Raw genomic sequence first — 22,404 nt, forward strand, 5'->3', positions numbered from 1 at the left:
TGGGAGGATGGGTTAGCCTGGTGATGGATATTGAGGAGGGCACGTTCTGCATGGAGCACTGGGTGTTATGCACAAACAATGAATCATGGAACACTACATCTAAGACTAATGATGTAATGTATGGGGATTAACATAAGAATAAATAAAAAAAAAGAAATAAGTAAAGTAAAATTTTCAAAAGTAGCATAGAAAATGACAAAACGTTTCAGAAAGAGATTAGTGAAGAATTAGTCAAAGACAGGATGTACACATAGGACCAGGAGCCTGGAATGTGCAAAATCTTACCAGAAATGGAGACAGAAAGAAGGAGCTGTTTCCATGAACATTTCATACTTCTTTTTTTTTTTTAAAGATTTTATTTATTTGACAGAGACAGACACAGCGAGACAGGGAACACAAGCAGGGGGAGTGGGAGAGGGAGAAGCAGGCTTCCCACGGAGCAGGGGGCCTGATGCGGGGCTTGATCCCAGGACCCTGGGATCATGACCTGAGCCGAAGGCAGGCACTCAATGACTGAGCCACCCAGGTGCCCTAACATTTCATGCTTCTAATCCAGAAAGTAAATGGCCATCTATAGAATCTTCTCTTTGTTATTCTCAAAAAGAATATCTCAGTTGTGATGAACTCCTGGCAAATCTTGATTTTAAATGTATTACCCTTACCTTCTCTGCCCAGCTGCTTGATGATAAATGTCCCTACTGACCTTGCCTGTAATTTTTCCCCCTTAATTGACATTTTAAGGTTTTTTTAATGTGTTATGCAGAGAAAATCTTTGAAACACTTCCCTTTCTTAGGACTTTTTTTTTTTAACATTCAAATTTTGTTTTTTTTTTTAAGCTATTAAATCCGTAATAGCTCTAAGTAAGTAAATTATTAGCTTGAATTAGGTTACCATCTAAAAAGACAAAATCGGGAAATTGAACAGCTTTCCAACTTCTTTAGCTGATGTTCTCCTTGTAATAATAATTGATCCTGGGTGGGCATATCCATAGAGACGAAGGGAAGGAGTGGGCAGAGTTGACCCTATGCTGCAGATGATAGTATATATTGTCATGGGGCCAGAGCTAAGAAAGAGCACCAAGCATTATGAAGCATGAGTGGAAACTAGTTAATGTTAGGATTATGGGCTTGGGTTGGGAAATTGTCAGGGATTTCTTGTCCCTGAAGAGGACACAGTAGCTCTAAATGAAGTACTTGTCTAACCATTTTTGCTACCCCTTCCAAGAATCCCATCTTCCACATCCACTACTTGCTTGTTCCTGTTCTTGAACCTTGATTAGAATTCTTTTTTTACTGCAGTTATCGGGAGTAGGGTAGAGAAATAGAGCATGAGATTGCACCCCAGACACACATTTCCCCACAGAAGGAGGTAAGGAAGGGTATAGAGATCCATTTCTCTTTGCCTGCCAGCAGCTCTGGGAGGGGGCAGTCTCAATGTTGATACTATCTTGGTGGTGAAAACCTACTAGTAGTCATAGAAGTGCTGCATAAAATCCTTTCTTCTATATGGTCCCAACTAGTACCCTCTTAACTCATTTATTTGCTTTGAACTAAATACAAGAATATTAAACACAATGCAAATAGAAATATTTGCATGGAAACATATTTCAAGCAAAAAATAAAGAAATTTTGAATGCCAAATCACTTTGAATTATTTGCAGTATATCCCCTTTCTCAGGATAAATAGATATTTGGATATATGTATTATAAACATGTGTCTATTTTTATGTACCTTCTTTTTCTCTGATTCTGGCAAAAACCCTCAAAATATTGCTTTTGAGTTGTTCTTTTGATTTTATCCCCAGAACATTTATTCAAGAGAATAAATTTGGCCATTTTCAAACTGTGAGAATATGGAATGCATAAATTTTCCTGGTATAAAATACGTTTTTGGTGTATTTATGTAACTCAAAACAGATGCATCTACAAAGTTTACACATAGAAGCAGAGATTACTGAAGAAAAAGAGTCAGGTCTGACTAGGAGAAGATTTTGGTATTTTTACCCTACAAACGCTTCCAATGTATAAAATTGGTACTAGGAACTTGGTTCCAATGGCTGGGTTCTGGGAAGATTTTTGGAAAATGGCACAAGATGAGCATCTGACTACAGAACATTTCAGCTTTAGGTCTACCATCTTAAGCATAATTACGTTTATTTTTAAATTGACCTGGAGAGAACTCAAAGGTTGTTTCTGCAAGATCTTCTAAATAGTGGTAGCATGGTCTAGTCTGAAATTACACCAAGCTTAAAAGTTGAATTTTTATGGCAGTTGATCAAATCAACAATATGGTAATCTGAATTGGCTGCTAAAATGAAAATGAGACTTTTAAAAATGGTTTCTGGAGTCCAGAATTTATTATGCAAGCCACAGACTCTCTCTATGGTACAGTTACTGAAATGAGGTCTCAGTGTTGGCCCGTGGACTGAGGTATCTAGGTGAACGAGTTTCTTTCCTAGAGCAGGCATATGACTAGCAGTATTTACTAGCTCTACTAGCAGTATTTAATTGCTTTAAATAAGGTTCTTATCTATTTGCCCTCTGAGAAGAGGGAAGTCCAGCAAACACATGGGAATGTGGACAGGGACTGGTGGATGTTTTGGCTCTAGCAATATCAGGAAGTTATTAGGTATATGGTTGCTGATAAGGCTAATAGAATATATCAAATCCTTTATGATTCCTCCCCAAAAGCTTTGGTCCCTTCCTCATTAAATAAATGGTCACATTGTGCACCTAGATCTCCAGTGGATTAAATTTTAAGATAGATTTGGTCTCATTCTTTCATTCAATACATACTTGTTGAAAAATTACTTTATTGCAGGGACATATCAGTATTTCCTAAGGGTTTGTGTGTGTGTGTGCTTTTCCCCCCTTCAAATTAACAGGACTGAAAATATTAATTTATTTCATTAAAATCTCATTTTTCTATTCAAAGTCTGATAAATTGAAGCAACCACTTTTAAGGAACTTTAGTATTTTTATCCTTTATACTTTGAAGATACTTAACTCTTTTAACTATTTCAATAATATGACCAAATGAAACTTACAAAGGACCGAGGAAGTTCTTTACTGCAACTTGACTAATGTTACTTGACTAATAGTTTATCATAAGTTTGTGATAAAATATTTTTATACTTTTGGTTTTAAAATCACAAGTGCAGATTAGTAATTAGACATTTTAAATTATAGTCGCAATTCTAATATACCAAGTTCTCTTAAACATTGCAAGTATATCAAATAAATAATATACAAAGGTTATTTCTTAGTTTAATGCAAAAGTACTAATATTACGCATTTAATTTACTTCATTATTTCTAACCTTAATCCTCAATCTTCCTGGTGTTAGACATTTTTACCCTCTAATTAAATAATTTTTCCATCTCCAAGCAAATTGTTTTTCATCCCAAGCAAATTGGTGTTACCTTTTCAAGGAGTGAAGGATTTGGGTAGGAAATGAGATCTGCAGCCCCTGACGTTAGGAAATTTTTCTCATGATCATGAGAGACAGGTCTAAGCCCTCCAAATGGTAGATGAGATTTGGGAAAGGGTAGCAATAATAAATATGAAGTTTTTGGTGTGAGCAGTTGGGCAGATAGTGGTACCATTTCAAAACTAAGAAAGATGGAAGAAAAGCACACTTTGGGGGGAAAATGTAAAGCTGTGTTTTCAATTTCCTAAGTATGGGTGGCCAGTGGACATTGAAATGGATTTGTTAGAAGGCTGACTAGAAGTTTCTGGAGAGAAGGCTGGGTTGGAAATTTAGGTTTGAAAACCACAGGAGTAGATATTCTTTAAGTCTATGGAACTGAAGGAAAGAATGCTGGGGGGAGAAAACAAGAAGACAGAAGACTGAGCACCAATGGGTGAAGGTTTAGAGTTCAGGGAAAAGGGAAAGCACTAGAAAAGAACAGTGAGGGGGAGTGCGGGTAACTCAGTTGGTTAAGTGTCCAACTCTTGGTTTCAGCTCAGGTCATGACCTCAGGGTTGTGAGATCAAGCCCCGCATCAGGCTCCATACTCATTGGGGAGTCTGCTTGAGATTCTCATTCTCTTTCCCTCTCTCTCTCTGCTCCTCCCTACCTATGCTCTATTTCTCTCTCTCTAAAATAAATAAATAAATCTTTTTAAAAAGAAAAGAACAGTGAGAAGGAACAATGATGCAGGAAGAAAACATAAACAGCTGTGAGATGCAGCATGAAAACCAAGAGAAGAGAATGCTTAAAGGAGAAAAAATTTCAAGAAGGAAATGGAAAAGGAAAAATATAGAGTTGAAAGCCATACTTAAACAATTAGAATAAAAGCAACTGTGAATGGGAGAATCTGTGGGTAGGCTTAACGAAATCACACATAAGGAAAAAGAAAAGTCCCAAAAATATAGCATAATTTCAGAAAGAGAAATAGATGTGGATGACATAGAGGGACAGAACGTACAGAGAGCAAAAGAGCTCAGCACATAGGGACTAACAACAAAAATATCTAAAAATATGAATAATAAACAATTTCCTGAAATAAAGTCCAACTTGAATCTGCAGATGACTGCAGAAAATTGATACAGAGCTGATGACAAAAATTTATATCCTTGTCAAATAATGGAAATTATTGATACAAGGAGAGTGAAAGAACCCAGATAGGGTTGTTGTGAAGATAAATTGTGTGACGCATGAAGAATTGCTGCTGGAACATATTAAGTACTCAATAAATGCAGCTGCAGCTCTAGTTTTCCTCTTTCTTGTCCTACATTCATGAATTATTATTGTTGTTAGTATGATTATTAATTCTTGACTATTTCACTGCTGAATATTGATATTGTTCAAGACTGAGTCTTAGACCCCTCTGTCTTGTCAGTATATTCTCTCTTCTCAGGCAATCTATTCTATACACAAAATTTTAGTTATCCTCTGTTCACTGATGACTCTCACCCATACGTCTCTACTTGGATGTCACAAAGCACCTGAAACTCAAATGCCCAAGATGTGTTTCATGCTCTCCTCCACATCAGTGATTCCTCTGCTATCTGGCCAGAAAGCTCATTCCTCTCCCAGTATTGCTGATCTACACAAATGGTACCACTCCTCCCTAGGTGTGGGGGTCAGGTGCTGAGGAGTCATCCTTGGTCTCTCCTCTATCCACGGCATGACAGCATCTGCTCCTGCCCCCACAGTGTGTTCCTCACACAGTGGCCAGAATGACTTATATAAGCCAGATTATGAAATTCTTCTCCAAAATTTTCCAGTACCTTTCAGTGTCACACCGCGTAGTGGTCTCTGGTCCCTACTATTTCTCTGGTTTCATTTCAATCTTCTCCCCCTTGGTCATTCCACAGAAGCTAAAATGGAATCTTTCCTCTCCTCACATACAGCAAGAAGACTCTCACTTCAGGTAACCAGCTGATTCACTACTTGGAAAGCTCTGTCCACAGCTACCCACATGCTTCCATCCATTAGTTTCTGCTCAAGTGTTACTCTATTCCCTGATCTCCCTCTGTTCCTCTTATTCTTTATTTTTCTTCTAAATACCTAACCACTATCTGATGTATTTCATTTCTATTTGTCTCCTTTTTTCTCTCTTGTACTCTAAACTCAGCCATACTTTATTATTCAATCACTTGCTCTTGCCACAGGGCATTTGCACATGATTCTCGTGCTACTTGAAACATGTTTTTCAACATCTTCCCCTGCCATTTTACCTAGTTAATTTCTTCAACTATTTTTATTTTACCTTGGATGTCACTTCATCAGGGATGCCTTGCCTGATTCATAACTCTTGTCAGTTGCCTTTATTTATGATTTATAAAACTATTTTCCTTTTCATTTATAGAACTCATTTATGTCTGTTACCATACACTTAATTGTATATATGATTATTTTACCACCACCCTCACTAGTTTTTTTGGTCAACATTATATTGTCATCTGTGTTTAGCTCATAACCAGCACATTCAAGAACCCAAAATATTTGACAAATAAATAACTGAGCCCCTGGAGGATTGTAGTAGTCTCTCTTTTTTGTTTATTGGCTTGCCATCACACCAATAAGCTACTTTGTTATAATTAACTATCTCCGATTTCTCTTCCTTCAGCCTCCCTTATACTATTTCCAAATTAATGTTATTAAAACATATCTCAAGTCACATCTCATCAGTGGCCTTCCATTCCTTTGAAAAGAAAATGAAAGTCTCCCAACTTCAAGCCCCTCCCTCCCTTCATTTTTAGTCTTACCTTCTCTGCATGGATAATATAAGTGTGAATGTTATTAATAAAGAATTTGTCTCATTACACTGGTGACTAACATCTAATTAAAAGAAATAAAAATGAGGCTGGGGGTATGATATGGTTTATATAATCTTGAGAAAGACACTCAGGTTTATAATTGTATTGTGTCATTTCTTAAAACATATCACTAACAAGATCTACAGCATTAATAGTGTACATTGCAGAGAGAGACTATTAGTTTGTTTTGTTGTACTGTACCTTGCTTTGTTGTACTGTGACTTTTTTTTTTTTGAGAGCTTTTCTCTTACTTCGGGGTTCACTTTCATTATGGCCCATGATTGAGGAGAAAATTCTTTTCTTATTCTATGAATTAAACATATTGTCCTTTGTTTTATGGTTTATTTTTTGCTTCTAGGTTTTAAACCTAATGAATCTCACTTGATATGACCTGATATCCTGCACATATTTTGATAATTGGATCATCCTAAGAAACAGGAAACAAGCTGTTTCGTTTGCTGATGGGGTCAGAGTGAGACAATGGTGTCCCTGGTGTCACCTGATGATTAAAAATTTGGAAACAGTTTGTCCTATTTAAAAGTTGTCACATTTCTTATTTGAAATAAAATAAACATTATTGAAAAATGTTAACCCACCATATATATTTAGTGTGATCGTCATACTCCTTCATGTTTTTATAAAGCTTTACAATGTACAAAACACTGACATGCAGAAGTTATTTTTGGATATCTCTTAAAGTGCCCATACAGCCTCTATTTTCTTATTTTATAAGTAAAGGCCCTGAAGCTCAGAGAGGTTGTAGGTGGGCCAGGTCCTCTGTCCTGATTATTTTTACACTGTACCACAACAGTTCTCCACAAAGTATAATCCTGCAAATAGTTCTTTTAGTTCTGAGTCCTTTTGTCATTTTGAAGATCTCTGGTATAAGCACACGGAGAATAAAAATGTAGAAATACAGGGATTTTCAAATATGTGGATCTAATTTTCCATCTCATTTCCCTTTGGTTTCTAACTTGGTGAAGCTGTTCAGACAAAAGCTAGGTTTATTTATTTATTTATTTTTTAATCTGGCGTGGGTCTACTCAAAAGATCCTTATCTACCCAGAGGATTCACAGAACTAATGATTAACTTGAGCTACCTCTAGCCCATCTGGCACCTTTCTTCTTCTTCTGGACCAATAAAGAGTTGGGTTGAACATGGCTTGGTGAGTAAGGTCTGGGATGTGATCAGCCCCAACCCACCCTCTCTCTCAATGCCATTGTACAGGCTTGCTCCGATTCAACTCAGAAATACTGGGTCTACCTTTAGGCAACTTCAAAGGGGGGAAAGATGCCCTTATCAGGCTAGGTTGCTCCCTGAGAACTTAGTGCTATTATATCCCAGAGGGTCACTCAGGAGGAGACTTAATATTTTCATCATACACACCATTGCTGAAGTGCTGGAGCTGTCCTATCCATGGAGTCATGTGAACTGGAATCTACCCAGGGCCATTTTTAGGAATCTTCATGGATGTTAAAGAAATGGCTTGGACGTTATCTGGCTATTATAATCATATTGCTGTTTTCTGAATGCCTAAGGGAGTCATAGATAACTAACTGATTACCTCAAATGAGCCTCACCCAATTGATTATGGAAATTCTGCCCAGAATCCCAGTATGGATCTATATGGAATTAACAACTGTCTGGGTTTCTCTGAACAGCTATGAGAAGCTTGTCTGCATGAGGACAAAGGAACCTCTCAGGAAAAGTCATCTCAAGGGAAAAAAGACCCAAGCAGGAGCTTGGGTCCTTTTTTAGCAAGAAAGAACTTGTCACCTGAATGGTGGTGGTGATCTGAGTTTGATTTGCTGGCTGTCAGTTGAGTCAATCTCGGGCTAGCTTCTGAAAAAGTGTCTGATTCCTAGGCAGAAATGGAATGACAAGTAAAATTAAGAGAGTATTCTATTAAGAATTCTATACACTGGGAATATTGGTTCAAGCAACCTAAAGAGGGGGTTCTTTTGATAAAATATGATATGGAGGGGAAAAGACATTGAGTCCCTCCATGCTTTAATACCCGATCATAATGTTTTTCTAGGCAAAGATGCAGCTTGAAGATGAGGTTGTGCTTCTTTTCAGAACCATAAGCACCCAGATGCACAATTAAAGGCTTAACAAGTCCTTTTAGATGAAGATGGTAAGGTATTAGAGAAAGGCATCAGTGCTTCTCTGCTTGGCAGGTGTCCTGGTCAGTTAGTTTGAGGAAGAGATGAAGCTGCCTTTGTTAGTTACAAATTCTGCTGTCTCATCCCAGGAATCTGTAGTTGATTTCCAGTCTCATGTAATCAGTTTATGCTTCTAATACAGGCATACTAAATGCAAGGCATGTGTACTTGCATTTTCTCCAAGCATGTAACCATGGGAAACATGGCTGATCATCCATAAAACTGTTTTCTAGAGCCCAAACGTGGCCTGAGTAGTATCCTTAACACAGTACTCCAGGAAGTGACTAGAAACTAATTTGCAACCCCTGTCCTAACATGTTTTGGAACAAAAATATGGTAAGCTCCTGGGATCGTAAGTTTTATTGGGAAGGAAAGTCCCAGAGCATGCTCTATTCATGCAAATGACATGTTTAAGGTAGTTGCTATTGTCTAAAGGGGAATCCTTGCAAGAGGAAGTGTCTTTCCTGAGCCCAAAGTTCCCATCCAAGAAAATGGAGAGGTCCTAGCCTGAGTGTTCAGATTGTATTTTGAACACTTGAAATGCTGAAAGCTTCTTTTAGCCTGTGGTTGCCCAGTGGGTATGTCAGCTCACCTTTGGTTTTCAAGAACATACCGAATAAAAGAGATTCAGTATAATAAAATATGTCAAATATGGTAAAGATATAAATACAGGACTTTTCTGCTCTTGCCTTCTTTGATTCTTCTTAGAAGAAGGCTCCATTCCTGGATCCAACCTACATGTGTGTGTGTCTCAGAATACAACCAGATAAAAGGAAGTAGGTCCCTGTTCATTGAGGGGCATATAAACTTCTTTTTCCAGGTAAATGACTTTAAAGTAGTGAGGTTATTTTAATAATCTCTTTAGTGTGGAGCATGGGTTCTATTGGTTCTTTCAAAGAGACCACAACCAATGGCTGGTCAGGACAGATACTGCACTTGTCTATTAGTTATTGAAAAAGACAGGGTAGAAAATTCTGTTTGGATAGCATTACAAGTGAACAAAGAGAGCAGGCAGCCAGGAAGTAGGTGGAAATAGCAGGTGAAGTGCTTTATTGATTAAGCAATTTCCCAGCCAGGTGAGACAATGTAGGATGGGCATGGGATTTGGGCTTTAGGATGAGTGGCACATAGATCAAAAGGGTAAGAAAGGAATGGTTCCAAAATGGATGCATATTTTTAAAAAATATGAAGGCCTTATCACATTTTTGATACTCAGGTCAGCTGGTTTCCTTGGCAACTAGAGCCCACCTCATTTAGGTGCTCAATCTATAGTAAAGGTAGGCTACTCTTGGACTGTACCAAGGTCTTGTCACTCTTAACTCAAAATTCCGCTCATCTATGTGCTGTAATTTTAATATCCCCCATTTGACAGTGTGGATGATCTCTATTTAGCAGAGGTATGATATATGCAGCAGTATAAAAGAGAGACTCAGCAGCATAAGGAGGATTTAGGAGCCCAGGACTGAAATCAGACATCCAAGTACAACTCGTGCATTGACACTGGAAACCTCAGTGTCCTCTTCAGTAAAGTGGGGTTAATAAAAATAATAAAAACTCCATTATGATACTGTAGTGTGAACGAACCAGGCATTTTCTATATGTCTTAGATAGGGTGGCCAGGGAAAATACACAACACTGAATTAAATTTGAATTTCAGATAAACAAAATTTTTTAAGTATATTGTATGCAGTATTTAGGACATATTTCCAAGAAACATTTATTGGTTGCTTCTCTGTTTTTTTTTTAAAGATTTTATTTATTTATTTGAGAGAGAAAGAATGAGAGAGAGAGAGAGAGAGCACATGAGGGGGGAGGGTCGAGGGAGAAGCAGACTCCCTGCTGAGCAGGGAGCCTGATGAGGAACTCGATCCTGGGACTCCAGGATCATGACCTGAGCCGAAGGCAGTCGCTTAACCAACTGAGCCACCCAGGCGCCCCAGCTTCTCAGTATTTTTATTTGTTAAGTCTGACAGCCCTAGTCTTAGAGGATGAGTGGACATGGAGCTTTCACTCTTGATGGGGTGGTACAGCCTGACTTTGGTGGACAACTCTTAATAGACAATGCCCAAGCCTGTAGGAGCAATGGTGAGTTGTCTTTATGGGGCCTTTAAGATTTTAATGGCTGAGGCAGCAGATATGTAGATAGGGATCTCAAAGTAGAGCAAAAGAGGCGAAAGTTGGTGGCATCTGACTGATAGCTCAACATGCTATTGATGAGATACTTCCTGGGGGCTCCCAAGATTGAGAGACTGGAAAAGGAATGGAGATTCCATAATCAACTCAGGAACCCAAGATAAGAGAACATACCACTTACAAATTAAAAAAAAAAAAAATCCCTAGGCAATGATGTAGCCTGAAGAAACATAGGAATGTAGGATCCAGGACAAACTCTAACTCTGTAAAGAGCATGGTGAAACCCGAGTGTTGGGTAAATATTTATAACAGAAATGCATAGCAACCCTGAGTTCCAATGTGATTTAAAATGGTTAACCCATTGTTTCTCCCTGATGAAGAGGTAAGATTTAATAATTAGTCTGTAGGCTGCTATTTTCCCTGGTGCTGTCCTTGTGGAAGGCGGTCAGCAACACAACTCCCTCCTGGGTAAAGTTTGAATTTAATTACGTTCAGGGACTACACGGAATGCACCAATTCATTAACCTTGTTTACTTCACGATGCTAAATTGATGCACTTATTCAAATAGGGTGGTTTCACATACTCATCTTAGGCCTCTTACTTGCAAAAGAAAAATGTCATCTTTAGCAAGTAATTATAGCCCAAAAGACCATAACTAGGAAGCAAGGCCTTATAAAAGAAACACTGAAGATGCCATTAGCAGCTGGTCCTGGGAGAACCCAAGGGCCCGGCTGACACGTTTTGAGCAAAGTGACCAGCTGTAGCCCTCAATCTATATGGCCCACACTGCCAGCCCACACCGTGAGACCCACATGGCTTAGATTTTCAAAACTGTAATTTCTGCTCATGGCAGATGGATGACCAGCCTGATAGACTTCTAACACAGGGAGCGAAGGAACTGTCCTCCAACAATCTCTAAAGAAAAAGTTACATCCACAGGAGGTATTATTTTTCTGCATTATCTTCGTGTCACTCTAGAAAAATCTCAAAGTGCACAAAATCTCCAATTCCATGCTCTTAGACCACAGTCACCTTAGGAAGGTTTGCCAAGTCTTATCTCTTTCTCATTTTTTTTTTTCTGTAAGAACCCATCTTATAATTGGCTTCCTTGACCCAGAAATAATTCTGGAGCATCTAAAGCTTAGTGTCGGTCAGCTCGGCTCTTGGCTACTCTGAATTCACTAACTCTAGGCCTCTGGAGTTTCTTGACAAAATTGGCTCAGATCACATTTTCCTGGATAGCTTAATTTCAAATGAACTTTGTCCAACACTAAGGTTATTCCAGGAGTTTACAATGGCCCTAGGAAGACTCCAGCCTGCTGCATGAAAGCTGCATGGTTGAATGAGTGCTAGGGATAGCAGGTGACACCTGCCCAACACCGTCAACCTATATTGTTCCCTCCCCAACTTCTCTGTGAACTTTCTCTCCTGCTTTTTCTTCTTCTAAATTGACACTTTCCCCAACCTGTTGTAGTAGCTGTTGGGGCTCTACGAACAGTCAGTTCTGTACCAAGTAAACCCTGCAGTGAAAAAAGATGACCCATGATGGCTCAAACATCAGGCACAAAATTGGAGCTCAGTACATGGCTTCTCTTAACAGCTCAGAGCAGAGACAGTGTATACCTGACATTTGTGCCCCCACTCTAACCACATCTCCGCTCCTACACTCATGATACTTTTTTCCTGCTGAGAAGCTTCCGAAATTTTCTCCTCATAGTAGTCAAAACATCCACCACCTAACAGAATTTCCCCGCTAGATGAAACTGGCTACAGAACCAGAAGATTCTATACTGTGGGAAGATCATTCAAGTCACTTCCCTCTAACTCTGAATCCTGATTTTCAGGTCCAAGAACAATGAAAACAACAAGAAAACACAATAATAATAATGTCAGACACGTGCCAGATGCGTGCCACGTATTATCTCTAACGCTTGAAATAGTCCCGCAAGCATTTCCAAACAGGAACATGAGGCCCACAAAGACTGAACAACTTGGTCAAGGGCATACACAATCAGAACTGGCAGTGCTAGATTCATATTCGGGAATGTCTGTGTCTAAAGCTGATGCTTTTTCTTCTAAAATATTCTGTTGCCCCCAATTATGGAAACTGTTCTTAGGAAAAACTTTGCACATTAGTTTGCCAAAGAGAGGTTATTCTGGTTGTAATTCCTGCCTATATAAAAAACTGTGAGTTTGGTTCATGCCTCAGTCAAGTATCTTTTCAATCCCCTAGCTGAATTAAAGCTTCCTGCTTTGAGTTAATAGTATAAAAATCACACTCCTAAACATATAATTTTGTTTCCTTTAGCCCTTAGCCCGTGCCCCTTTCTTGATAGAGCACCCAGCCAAGTGGGCCTTTGAATCTGTTTCTAATAAAGGAGGCTGATTCTGCACCTTTTATTTTAAAGAGGAAGATAGAGGAAGGTTGTCTGTCACTGATTTGTCTCAAGGCATGTAACAGCAAGACATCTTGGTAGAGCTGAGGCTTAGCCCTCGGGCCACTGCATTGATTGTTATTTCTTCTGATGTCCACACCTCTTCGCAGGCTTCCAGAGCGGGGCTGGGATATTGCAGAATATCATGGACGTAACAGTCTGCACTACTGAAAGGAATATGCTCCAAACAGTCTGCTCATTGCTGCAGAAAGAAATATCATATGAGAGACCAACTCTTGGTCTCCGTTTCCTCATTTAGAAAGCAGTTGGCAAAATTTTCAAAACTACAGGTTTCTTTTATGAAAGAAAATCCTATGCAGAAACCCCGAAACTGATAGAACGGGAAACACTGTGGCTGAAACACAGGGTTGGAAAGCACCACCAGGAGCCTCACCTGGAGTCTTCCCTATTCCTCCCCCTGAGTTGCCTTTGGGGCACTTGCCTAAGAAGCTCTCCAAGACACAGCGTGACAACAACTGGATGAGATTTTCTTGAGGCTCGTCTCCAGCTCTGGCATTCAAGGATCTGTGGATTCCCTTCCTCCACGCGTCTGTCACATCAGGGGCACGGAAAGGCGTTGTCCCCTCCTGTAGCCATTGATCCCTCTCAGCCCACGCTGGCAACGCTCCTACGATTCTGGAGGGTTGATGTTAGCTTCTCCCCTACTCCCACGCCTCTGGACCTTGTGAGTTCAGGGCAGGAGCCCGTCCCATTGCCTCGATTTCCCCAGGCACTGCTATTCCCGACTCGCTCTCAGAAACTTCCGCGAAACAGTTATCTTGCTTCTCATTGCATGCAAAGGTCAGGACATTCCACGTTCTTAAACGGTTTTCAAGAAATATTTCAGCACATTCGACTCTGGATGTCTCGGGGAGGAAGAAAAGTGTTACATATTCACTTCCTTGTAGAGCTAGAGACCCTTTGTAGAGGAAGCAAGCCAATGGTGAGGACTTGAAGGTAGGATGCGGGGTTCGGACTACTACTGCCTCCCAGTGGTCCTTCGGGGGATCGCAGTAATGATGCTCCAACAGAGGGAAGAGAGTTCTAATGAAAAATCACAACAGATCCAACATAATCCAATGCAGAAGAGCCCTTATCTGCTGTTTTTTAGTAGTAGCACCGTTAGAAATGGGCTGAGTATCTTTTGAGCAAATGTGTTCGGGAATCTGCATTTGTATATCAGCTTTGCCAAATTATAAGCTGTGTAAAATAGGGTAAAAAACGAACCCCCTCTGAGCATTAATTTCCTTTTCTTCAGTAGAGATAATGACACCCACCTTGCAAGGTTTTGTGAGAATTAAATGACGTGGCGTGCTAGATTTCCCACCAAGTGCCTGGTACATACTTGGGGTTCAGTTAAACGGTAGCTATTTTCCTTTAAATGAAAGGGACATTGGACAAACTGTGAATACATCCTGTGGCCGAAAGCAGAAAGATCATTTCACTGGTGTTCAGTAGGGGAAATATGATTAATTTTCCCTCTTCTTAGACAAATATTTGTGAACACTGCAGACATTATGCCATTTTAGTACAAAATCAGAGTGGTCTTGAAAATGGTAAAACAGCCAATGATGTAATTTCCCCTAAAGTGTATCATATTTAGTTCTCGTCTCAGAAAATAAGAGAGAGGAGGAAAAAAACAAAACAAAACAGAAATAGAGACTTGACAAGTAAAAAGAATCACATGCTTTTAACAGTGCCATGTAATGGAGTTCAACCAATAAATTCTTTTTCCTTTCTTTTAGATAAATCTTCAAGGAAAAATCATGAGAAGAATGCTGAGGATATTTCTTGGTTTGGATACCAGGTTGTGGCAACTTCCTTTCTTTTTAAAACTTCTTTCAATTTGCTTTAGGTTGTTTTCTTAGCTATTTTATCATAAGGAGGAGTCGATGGGGGTGGGAATGCTATTTGGGGATCATCTTTCAAGAAAAATGATCCAAAATACTCCACAAGGATGAGCCAAATAAAATAGCATTTGACAGGTTAGAAGCTCCAGTGGTAGGTTTTACAATCCATATTCCAAGCACCCAGAACTTCCTGACAAGAGCTGGTGCAAATTATTCTTTTCACATGTTGATTATCACCTGAAATTGTATCTGTAATATTGCTTCCAGGATCATAACAGCTGAGGGATCAGAGACACACTATCTAGAAAGGAAAGTTTTAAAGAAAGAGCATTTACAAACATGAACTCAAATACCCCATTTCAGAAAAATATAACAGATAGGCGGATGTTACATAAGCTCCAGGAATACTCTGTGTGTGTGTGTCTCTTCTAATTGGGACTGCGTACATGCAGAGCTATGTTTAAGCAAAACCAGTTACCATGGTGACACAGTACCCCATCTAAGTGCAGTGTGTGACTTCTAATTCTGTTTGTGTGTTAACTATTTAGCTGAAAACCGGGGAACATCTTAGAAGCCCGACAGACCGATCAAGAGTACCTCTCCGGTTTCTTTATTTTTGCCCTGTCTCTGTCCTGGTCAACCTCTTCTGTCTTCAGACCAAATATTCAGTTTTCTTCTCTACATGATTATGGGTGAATACTTCTTTTTTTCTTTTGACTGTACAACTTCAAAAAGAATCCAGAAAGGCTGACTGTTTCTCCTGTTACTACAGGACAGAACTCCAACCTGCTAAACAAGTCAATTCATTTTTAGAGCATTTATTTGTTAGTTCTCATTGGAGGTGGCATTTTCAAAATAAATCCCTAATATTAGAGCCTGTTGGTCTCTCTAATTTTAGTCTTTTCCCTCCCATGCCCAGTCACGAGTTCTTCATTTTAGAGTCATGCTCTCTGGCTGAAGTATGAGGAAGCTGTTTTATAGAAAAAAATGGAACACCAGTACATGTTGAAATAAACAAGAATATATAAATTCCAATCCTTTAGAAATTATGTTCTAAAAACTTAATGTTTGATAAGAGCTCTTTCAATATTTATAAGAGCAAATTATACCCATTTTTCGTGATTTCGTAGTTAAGCACTTGCTGTTTTGTCGGATCAATGGCAGGGGCAATTCCAAGTGAAACTATGAAAGTAACTTAAGAAGCTTAGTGAGTCCCTGACAAGAGCCAACCCTTGGTTAACCAAGTCTTGGCCCCATGGTCTGGAGGAAAGAATCACCTGGGCCAGGAATTAAACACATGATCTCCAGCCAACCTTCTGACAGAGTTATTTAGAAGAACCAAATCTATTAGTTGAATTTTTACCTCTTCTCCCTTTTCCACATTGTAATAGGTGTCCTGATAAATTAAGCTTCCAAAAAAGCTAGAGGAACAGAAGAATTGAAATATTACACTTTATCAGTGAAGAAGTGAAAAAAATTATGGCCAGAAAGCCCAAGGAAGAACAGTTACCTGTCGCTTATGTGCGATAGATTTAGTTTTCATTGACTGAAGTAAGTGTCTGTTCTTGGTTAGTGCTATAGGAAATTAGATTGAAAAAAAAAAGACTCCATCTGGCCTTCTGAGTCCTTGCAATCTAGTGTGGAAATAGGAATATAGAGTTTTGTAGCTAGTTATTAAGTGGTAATCTTTGCGACTTTAATGTCTACAGCCTTGGGAGTCCACTTATGTAAAAGGAGTAATATGTGCTATAAGACTATAAGCTGAGAGTCTTTGAATACCACAGATAATCACAGAATATATTCCGAAAGAACTCAAATTATTTAAATTAGATGGTAATAGTATGAATTCTTGTGCTGTGTGGATGAATAGAGCTAATCTATAGAGTGTTGAATGTGGGAGGTGTGCTGTGTGAGATTTCTTTTTTCTCTTTGTGTAAGCGATCGTGAAAATTTATGATATGCCTATTTCATTTGTTTGCACAGCTAAATAGTCATTTCCAAGAAGGTGGAACAATTGCTTTTCTAGGAAGTAAGATTTCAGAACCATTTTATTCCAAATTTGGGGTCAACTCTAATGACAGATGCACCATCCTTAGGAAAGTCAAACTGACTTTCTCCTGCTCAGGCCTAATTAATGTATGAGCTAGCTATGGTTTGGTTGAGCTCTTTTTAAAAATTCCTCTTCATTTTTAAATTATGGGACATAATTGCCATAAACCGTTCCCTCCCTTTGTATCTCCATTCCCTTCTGATCTTTATCTCACTAGTACCTCTCTCCCACCAAAATGCAACCATCTACTCCATGAGAACAATCACTGTTAACACCTTGGTTTGTATCTTAAGATTGTTTTTTTGCATATGCAATTATATATGTAAACATACATATTTTGCCACCTCATTATACCAGGAGGACCTGGAAGTGTGGACAGTATTGACACACTTATCTCTGGAGTCCCGAGGGTGGAGCAAAGCATTTCCTTTAATTCATGCCACCTGTCAGTTCAGACAGATCCCAGTTGAGACATAATCACAGAGATCTCATCCCTCTCACTCTGGTTTACTCCTTCTCCTCCTCCACAAGCTCCTGGTCTTACCTATGACTTTCATTGAAAACTTTGATGCTCAAGTGCCTGGATGTCACCTAGAGACAGAAGACAGGGTCCACCCCTTCTCTCCTGAGCTCTACGGAGCCAAAGAAAGCTGGAGCACCTTCCAGTCTTCAGAGTAAAATATCTACAAGCCAAACCAGTACTTTTCTGGCTAATAGTGACAGTTTCTCCTGGCAAATGTTTGTGTGTTATGCTCAAAAATCTTTTTATTATGTCTCACCAAGGACCACTCACCCTTAATAAGACATGACAAGAGCAGGGAGAGACAGGAGAGGAAAAGAAAGGAAAGAGGAGGCCCCTGAGTGCTATCTAGAAATATTTGCCCCCTGCCCCCCGCTACACATTTATATATTTTAAAAATGAAATCATCCTATATAGATTATTCCATGTTTTATATATATTTTTTATTTAACAGTATATCATGGAGAATATTTAAAGGTCAGGATATTTTTGATGGTGTATAAAATTCAACTGTATGAATATTATCACTTATTTATTTAACAAATCTATTTTGGAATATTTAGTGTCTTTTTTTTTTTAGTATCTTAAATAATGTTGCAAAGAAAATTTTTGTATGCATAGTACACATACTTGAATGAGTGTATCTGTAGGATAAATTTCTAGAAATGGAATTGTTGGCTCAAAGTCATGCACATTTTAAACTGTTATGTGTATTGCCAAGGTGATAAACAATGCTGAGAGATTCTAGTAATATGCTTGATGGAGCATTCGGGACACTTATTTTAATTATTAATTATCAAATAAGTTTCTAAAGATATGGTTTATTAATCTGGGAAAGAGGAGGAGTTAAATAGGGAGGTGGGAAATAAGTAACCCCTCACTAAGACATCCTGGATTCTTAGGTATAATTTTGCTTTAAAGATAATCATCCTGTAGACCTTACTCTGGAAGCTCTCTTCTTTTTATCTTGATGCCATTTATTTTTAGTAGTATCTCTTATTTGTTTATCTGCCAAGTAGTCCTTCAGTCCATCCATCCATCCATCCATCCATCCATCCACCCATCCAACACTGATTATGCTTTTTGTTTGGCTCTGTATTTTACAAGTAAATGGAATTGCTTGGGAACAAGATATACTTGCTCTTAACCTTCAAGAAGCTTATTATCCTACAGATGGATATTAATAAATAAATGAATTAATTGTACCTTAGATGAGTGACACAAAGGAAAAGTACTAGGTGGTATGTAATAGAGGAATCAACTGAAGAACACTTCTTTGACAGTCATCTACTGACTTCCCTTTTCCATGTTTTTAATAACTTTAGCACTTGACTCCTACCCTCTATCATTATCCTTGTGTTCAACGCCTAACACCCTGACTCACAGTTTCTTCTACCCTCCTCTATTCCATCAAACTTATTTTCAGCAACTCATCACAATAGCCTCATTGTAAAATTCCAAAATCCGGAATGGTTTTACCACTATATTTTCAAATTCTGATACTCTTTCACTATGACTGCCTTATTTTCTCACCCCTACTGAACATACTCTTATCCTCCTTAGAATTGCACAACTTGAATGACTATTTACAATGCAAGTGTTTTACATGCAATTGTCTCATGTAATCCCTCCCCCAAATCGCATGAAAGAGTCACTATTGTGATCTCATTCAATGAGTATAGAAACGTTAGAAGTTTAGACTTACCCAAGGCCTTCTAGGTCATTGAGTGACTTGAAATAGGTCTATTTGACCCCAGATCTGGGGCTTGTAGCTCATATGACATTCTAAATCAATTATCATTTCAGTTTGGGTATTTATAAAATAAACGGATGAAGATGAAAAGGGAAATATAGATTGCAAAGTAGGGGCAATATAGTCACAGTGTAGCCTTCTAAGATTTGATAATTTTTTTAAAGATTTTTTAAAGATTTATTTATTTTGGGGGAGGGGCAGAGGGAGAAGGAGAGAGAAGCTCAAGCAGACTCCCTATTGAGTGTGGAGCCCTGACACAGGGCTTGATCCTAGGACCCCAAAATCAGGAGCTGGCTGCTTCACCAACTGAGCCACCCAGGCACCCCTAGCCTTCCGAGATTTAACAAAAGCTCTGACAATGTTAACTGGACTTATAACCCTCTTACTCCATCTCTGGGAGTTCAGGGAGGTGAGCGCTTGTACGGAAGGCCGACAAAGTCACGTCACTGTGTCTGCTGCATGCCATGTGCTTTGTCAGACTAACCGTGGGTGATGTATTAGACCCTAATACAGGAACCTATTAATAAGTGTTACTGGTACCATGGAGATTTCCCCTTTTTTATGCAAATGAAATTTGCCAAGTACTTTTGTCTATGTCAAGCATCTCAGAGAGCAGCAGCCTATTTTAATTTTCCTAATGAATCTACCCTCACTGTTATTTGTCTCACTTTAGTTTTGTTTCTATTTGGTTGTATTGCATTTTTAAAAACAGTTCCTTTTTTATGTCTCTTTTCATAGAGATAAACTCTGAGAGCGGGGACTTTGTCTCCTGTTTTTTACCTAGCATCTCAACAGTACCTGTTGAATGCATCTGTGGAATTAAATGGAACCTAGGATCTGACGGTTAACAAAACCAAGTTTTAGAAATATTCATTTGTCCATTTGCCATGCTTTATTATTATTATTATTTGTTCATCTCACCAATGTATTCTTTGAATCTCAACCACGTGCCAGGCACTGTGTTAAGCACCAGGAAAGTAAAGATAAATTAGACACAGCTTTGTCCTGGTGGCCTCACAAAAAGACATTGATCGACATAAAACTAGACAGAAAAAGATGTTATATTGCACTAAGGAAAAGTAGTCCATAAGAATCTTGTTGAAACCCTGGGGGAGATACATACTGAAAAAAAAAAAAACCTATGACAAAAAAGAAAAACTAGAAATCACTTATTTCTAATTTAAGATGCATACCATTTCATTTTTGTCTGTGTTTTGTGTTTTGTTTGTTTAGTGTCTGTTGTTTTATATTAATGGATATTATAAATATATTTTTGCATAAGATCTCAAAGATGTCAAAATTTACTTTCCTAGGCAATATTATTATTTAAGAGTAGAACAAATGATGGTTAAAAATAGAGGGTAGGGGCACATTGGCTCCAAACCAAGAGAAGTTTATGTCTTGCTCAAAGATGGAATGAGGTTGATGTTCTTGATCAGCTAACATTTCTCCTCTCCAAGGTCCCCCAGGGAAGCAGCTTCCTTCTTTTGGCTCTACCATTCTTTAGAACAATAGTTCAGACCCATGTGGTTCTCCAAGTGTGATCCCGAGACGAGGGGGACTGGCCTCATCTAGGACCTTATTAGAAATACAAATTCTCAGACCCCACCCTAGTCCTACTGAATACAAACTGAGGTCTGGTGATTAACATTTTTAAAAGCCTTCTGGATGATTCTGATCCATGGTAAAATTTGAGAACCACTGCCCCCGGTGTGGAGCCCCACACTCTGTGCATCTAGTAGGTGGTGGGGTAAAAGGAACACCTGCTTCATAAAAATCTTGACCCAAAAATGTCACACATGAGTTACTTCCTCCACATTTTATCGTCTAGAAATAAAATAATGATACAGCCACAGGATCTCTTCTACAGAGTCTTAAATGCAAACTCATATAGGATGTAGGAGAACTGTGCTTTGGGGGCTGAGGTATGGCTGTGGTGGGATGCTCTGAAACATGATACTGAGAGCTGGGTTCCAGAACATCTGTGTGCTATGTGGTGGCCCTAATACAATTCAATAGATACTGGCAAGATTTGGGGACGGAAAAAAACTTCTTTTGCATACTGATGATCACCAGTGGGAGAGTATATCTTGTTTGAATAATGTTGTGTGAAGTGACAAATGGGAACGATGACTTCACCACGAAGAATGATTTAAAGAAAGTAACGGGGCAAGTAGAGAGATTTGCAGCTGCTGAAGGAGAGACCAGGCCAGTTATTTATTTATTTATTTATTTATTTATTTATTTATTTATCTATCTATCTATCTATCTATCTATCTATCTATCTTTTGGAGGGGGTAGAAGAGGATGTGGAACTGAGGAAAACAAGTTAAAGATGAGCATGTGTCAACTCGTGGAGAGGCCTTCTTGAAATACAGATTCCCTGGCCCCAGCCCTGAAGTTTCTGATTCAGTAAGTCAGGGGGAGAGTAGGGGATTTTGCATTTTCTAAGTTCTCTGGTAATGTTGCTGTTGCTGTTCAGGGAGCCTCACCCATTAAGGATTGTAAAAGGAGCCTTTCAGATGAAGCCTGGATTTGGGGAAAATCCTCCTTGCCCTGGGGCTTTTTGACAGGTGTTCATGTGAAATGCAGGCCAGAGTAGTTTTCTTTTTGCTGGCAAAGTCAGACGTGTGCTCCTGACCTGAGGGTTGGAGAAGAGATGTTGGCTGCTCTCCAGAGGAAAAAACAACAACTTTGCACTTTGAAGGAATGTTTATTAATCCTCATTATACCAGCAGTTCTTCTTGTAGTGGGAATAAGGAGCTAAAGGTGTAACTCATTTCATTAATTAGACAATCTTTTTCAGTCACAGAAGTGTTTTATTACTCTTTCTTCCTTTCTCACCCTACCCATCAGTACTGTTGAACATTTCCTAATATGCACAGACATACATACGTAGATGTAAACACACAGACAGACACACATACACATACACACACACACTTCCAGTCCCTTCTACCTGTAGACGGAGGTTTGACTTCATGTAGCTACTAAGACATCAACCTTCATTGTAGCCAAGTAAATGCATTAGGAACACGAAATTATCTTGCTTAATTTAGTTGTCTCCTATAGGATAGCTTGCCTAATAAGTATGGTTTTTCCTGCAGTTTAGGCTGAGTCTGTGAATTTATTGAATCCAATTGCTCTTGCTGCCTTCCGATCTCTCTTTGTTGCTTCTGAATTAAAATTCTGTGTTAGCTACAGCCCGGTATTTCTGCAAACTGCAGGA

At 38.9% G+C, this 22,404-nt stretch overlaps 1 protein-coding gene across 1 annotated transcript in view; it reads left to right on the plus strand.

Moving 5' to 3' along the window:
• LOC145720152 (uncharacterized) overlaps positions 1-22,404 on the plus strand; it is a 42,979-nt gene that overhangs the window by 16,939 nt on the left and 3,636 nt on the right. The window contains exon 3 of the mRNA XM_081812086.1: positions 14,748-14,809. Within this exon, the coding sequence (XP_081668212.1) occupies positions 14,748-14,809 (62 nt within the window). The remainder of the gene's footprint in view (positions 1-14,747; positions 14,810-22,404) is intronic.

This window comes from Leptonychotes weddellii, chromosome 2, assembly GCF_054177405.1.
Source record: "Leptonychotes weddellii isolate Sample4059 chromosome 2, ASM5417740v2, whole genome shotgun sequence".
Lineage (NCBI taxonomy): Eukaryota > Metazoa > Chordata > Mammalia > Carnivora > Phocidae > Leptonychotes > Leptonychotes weddellii.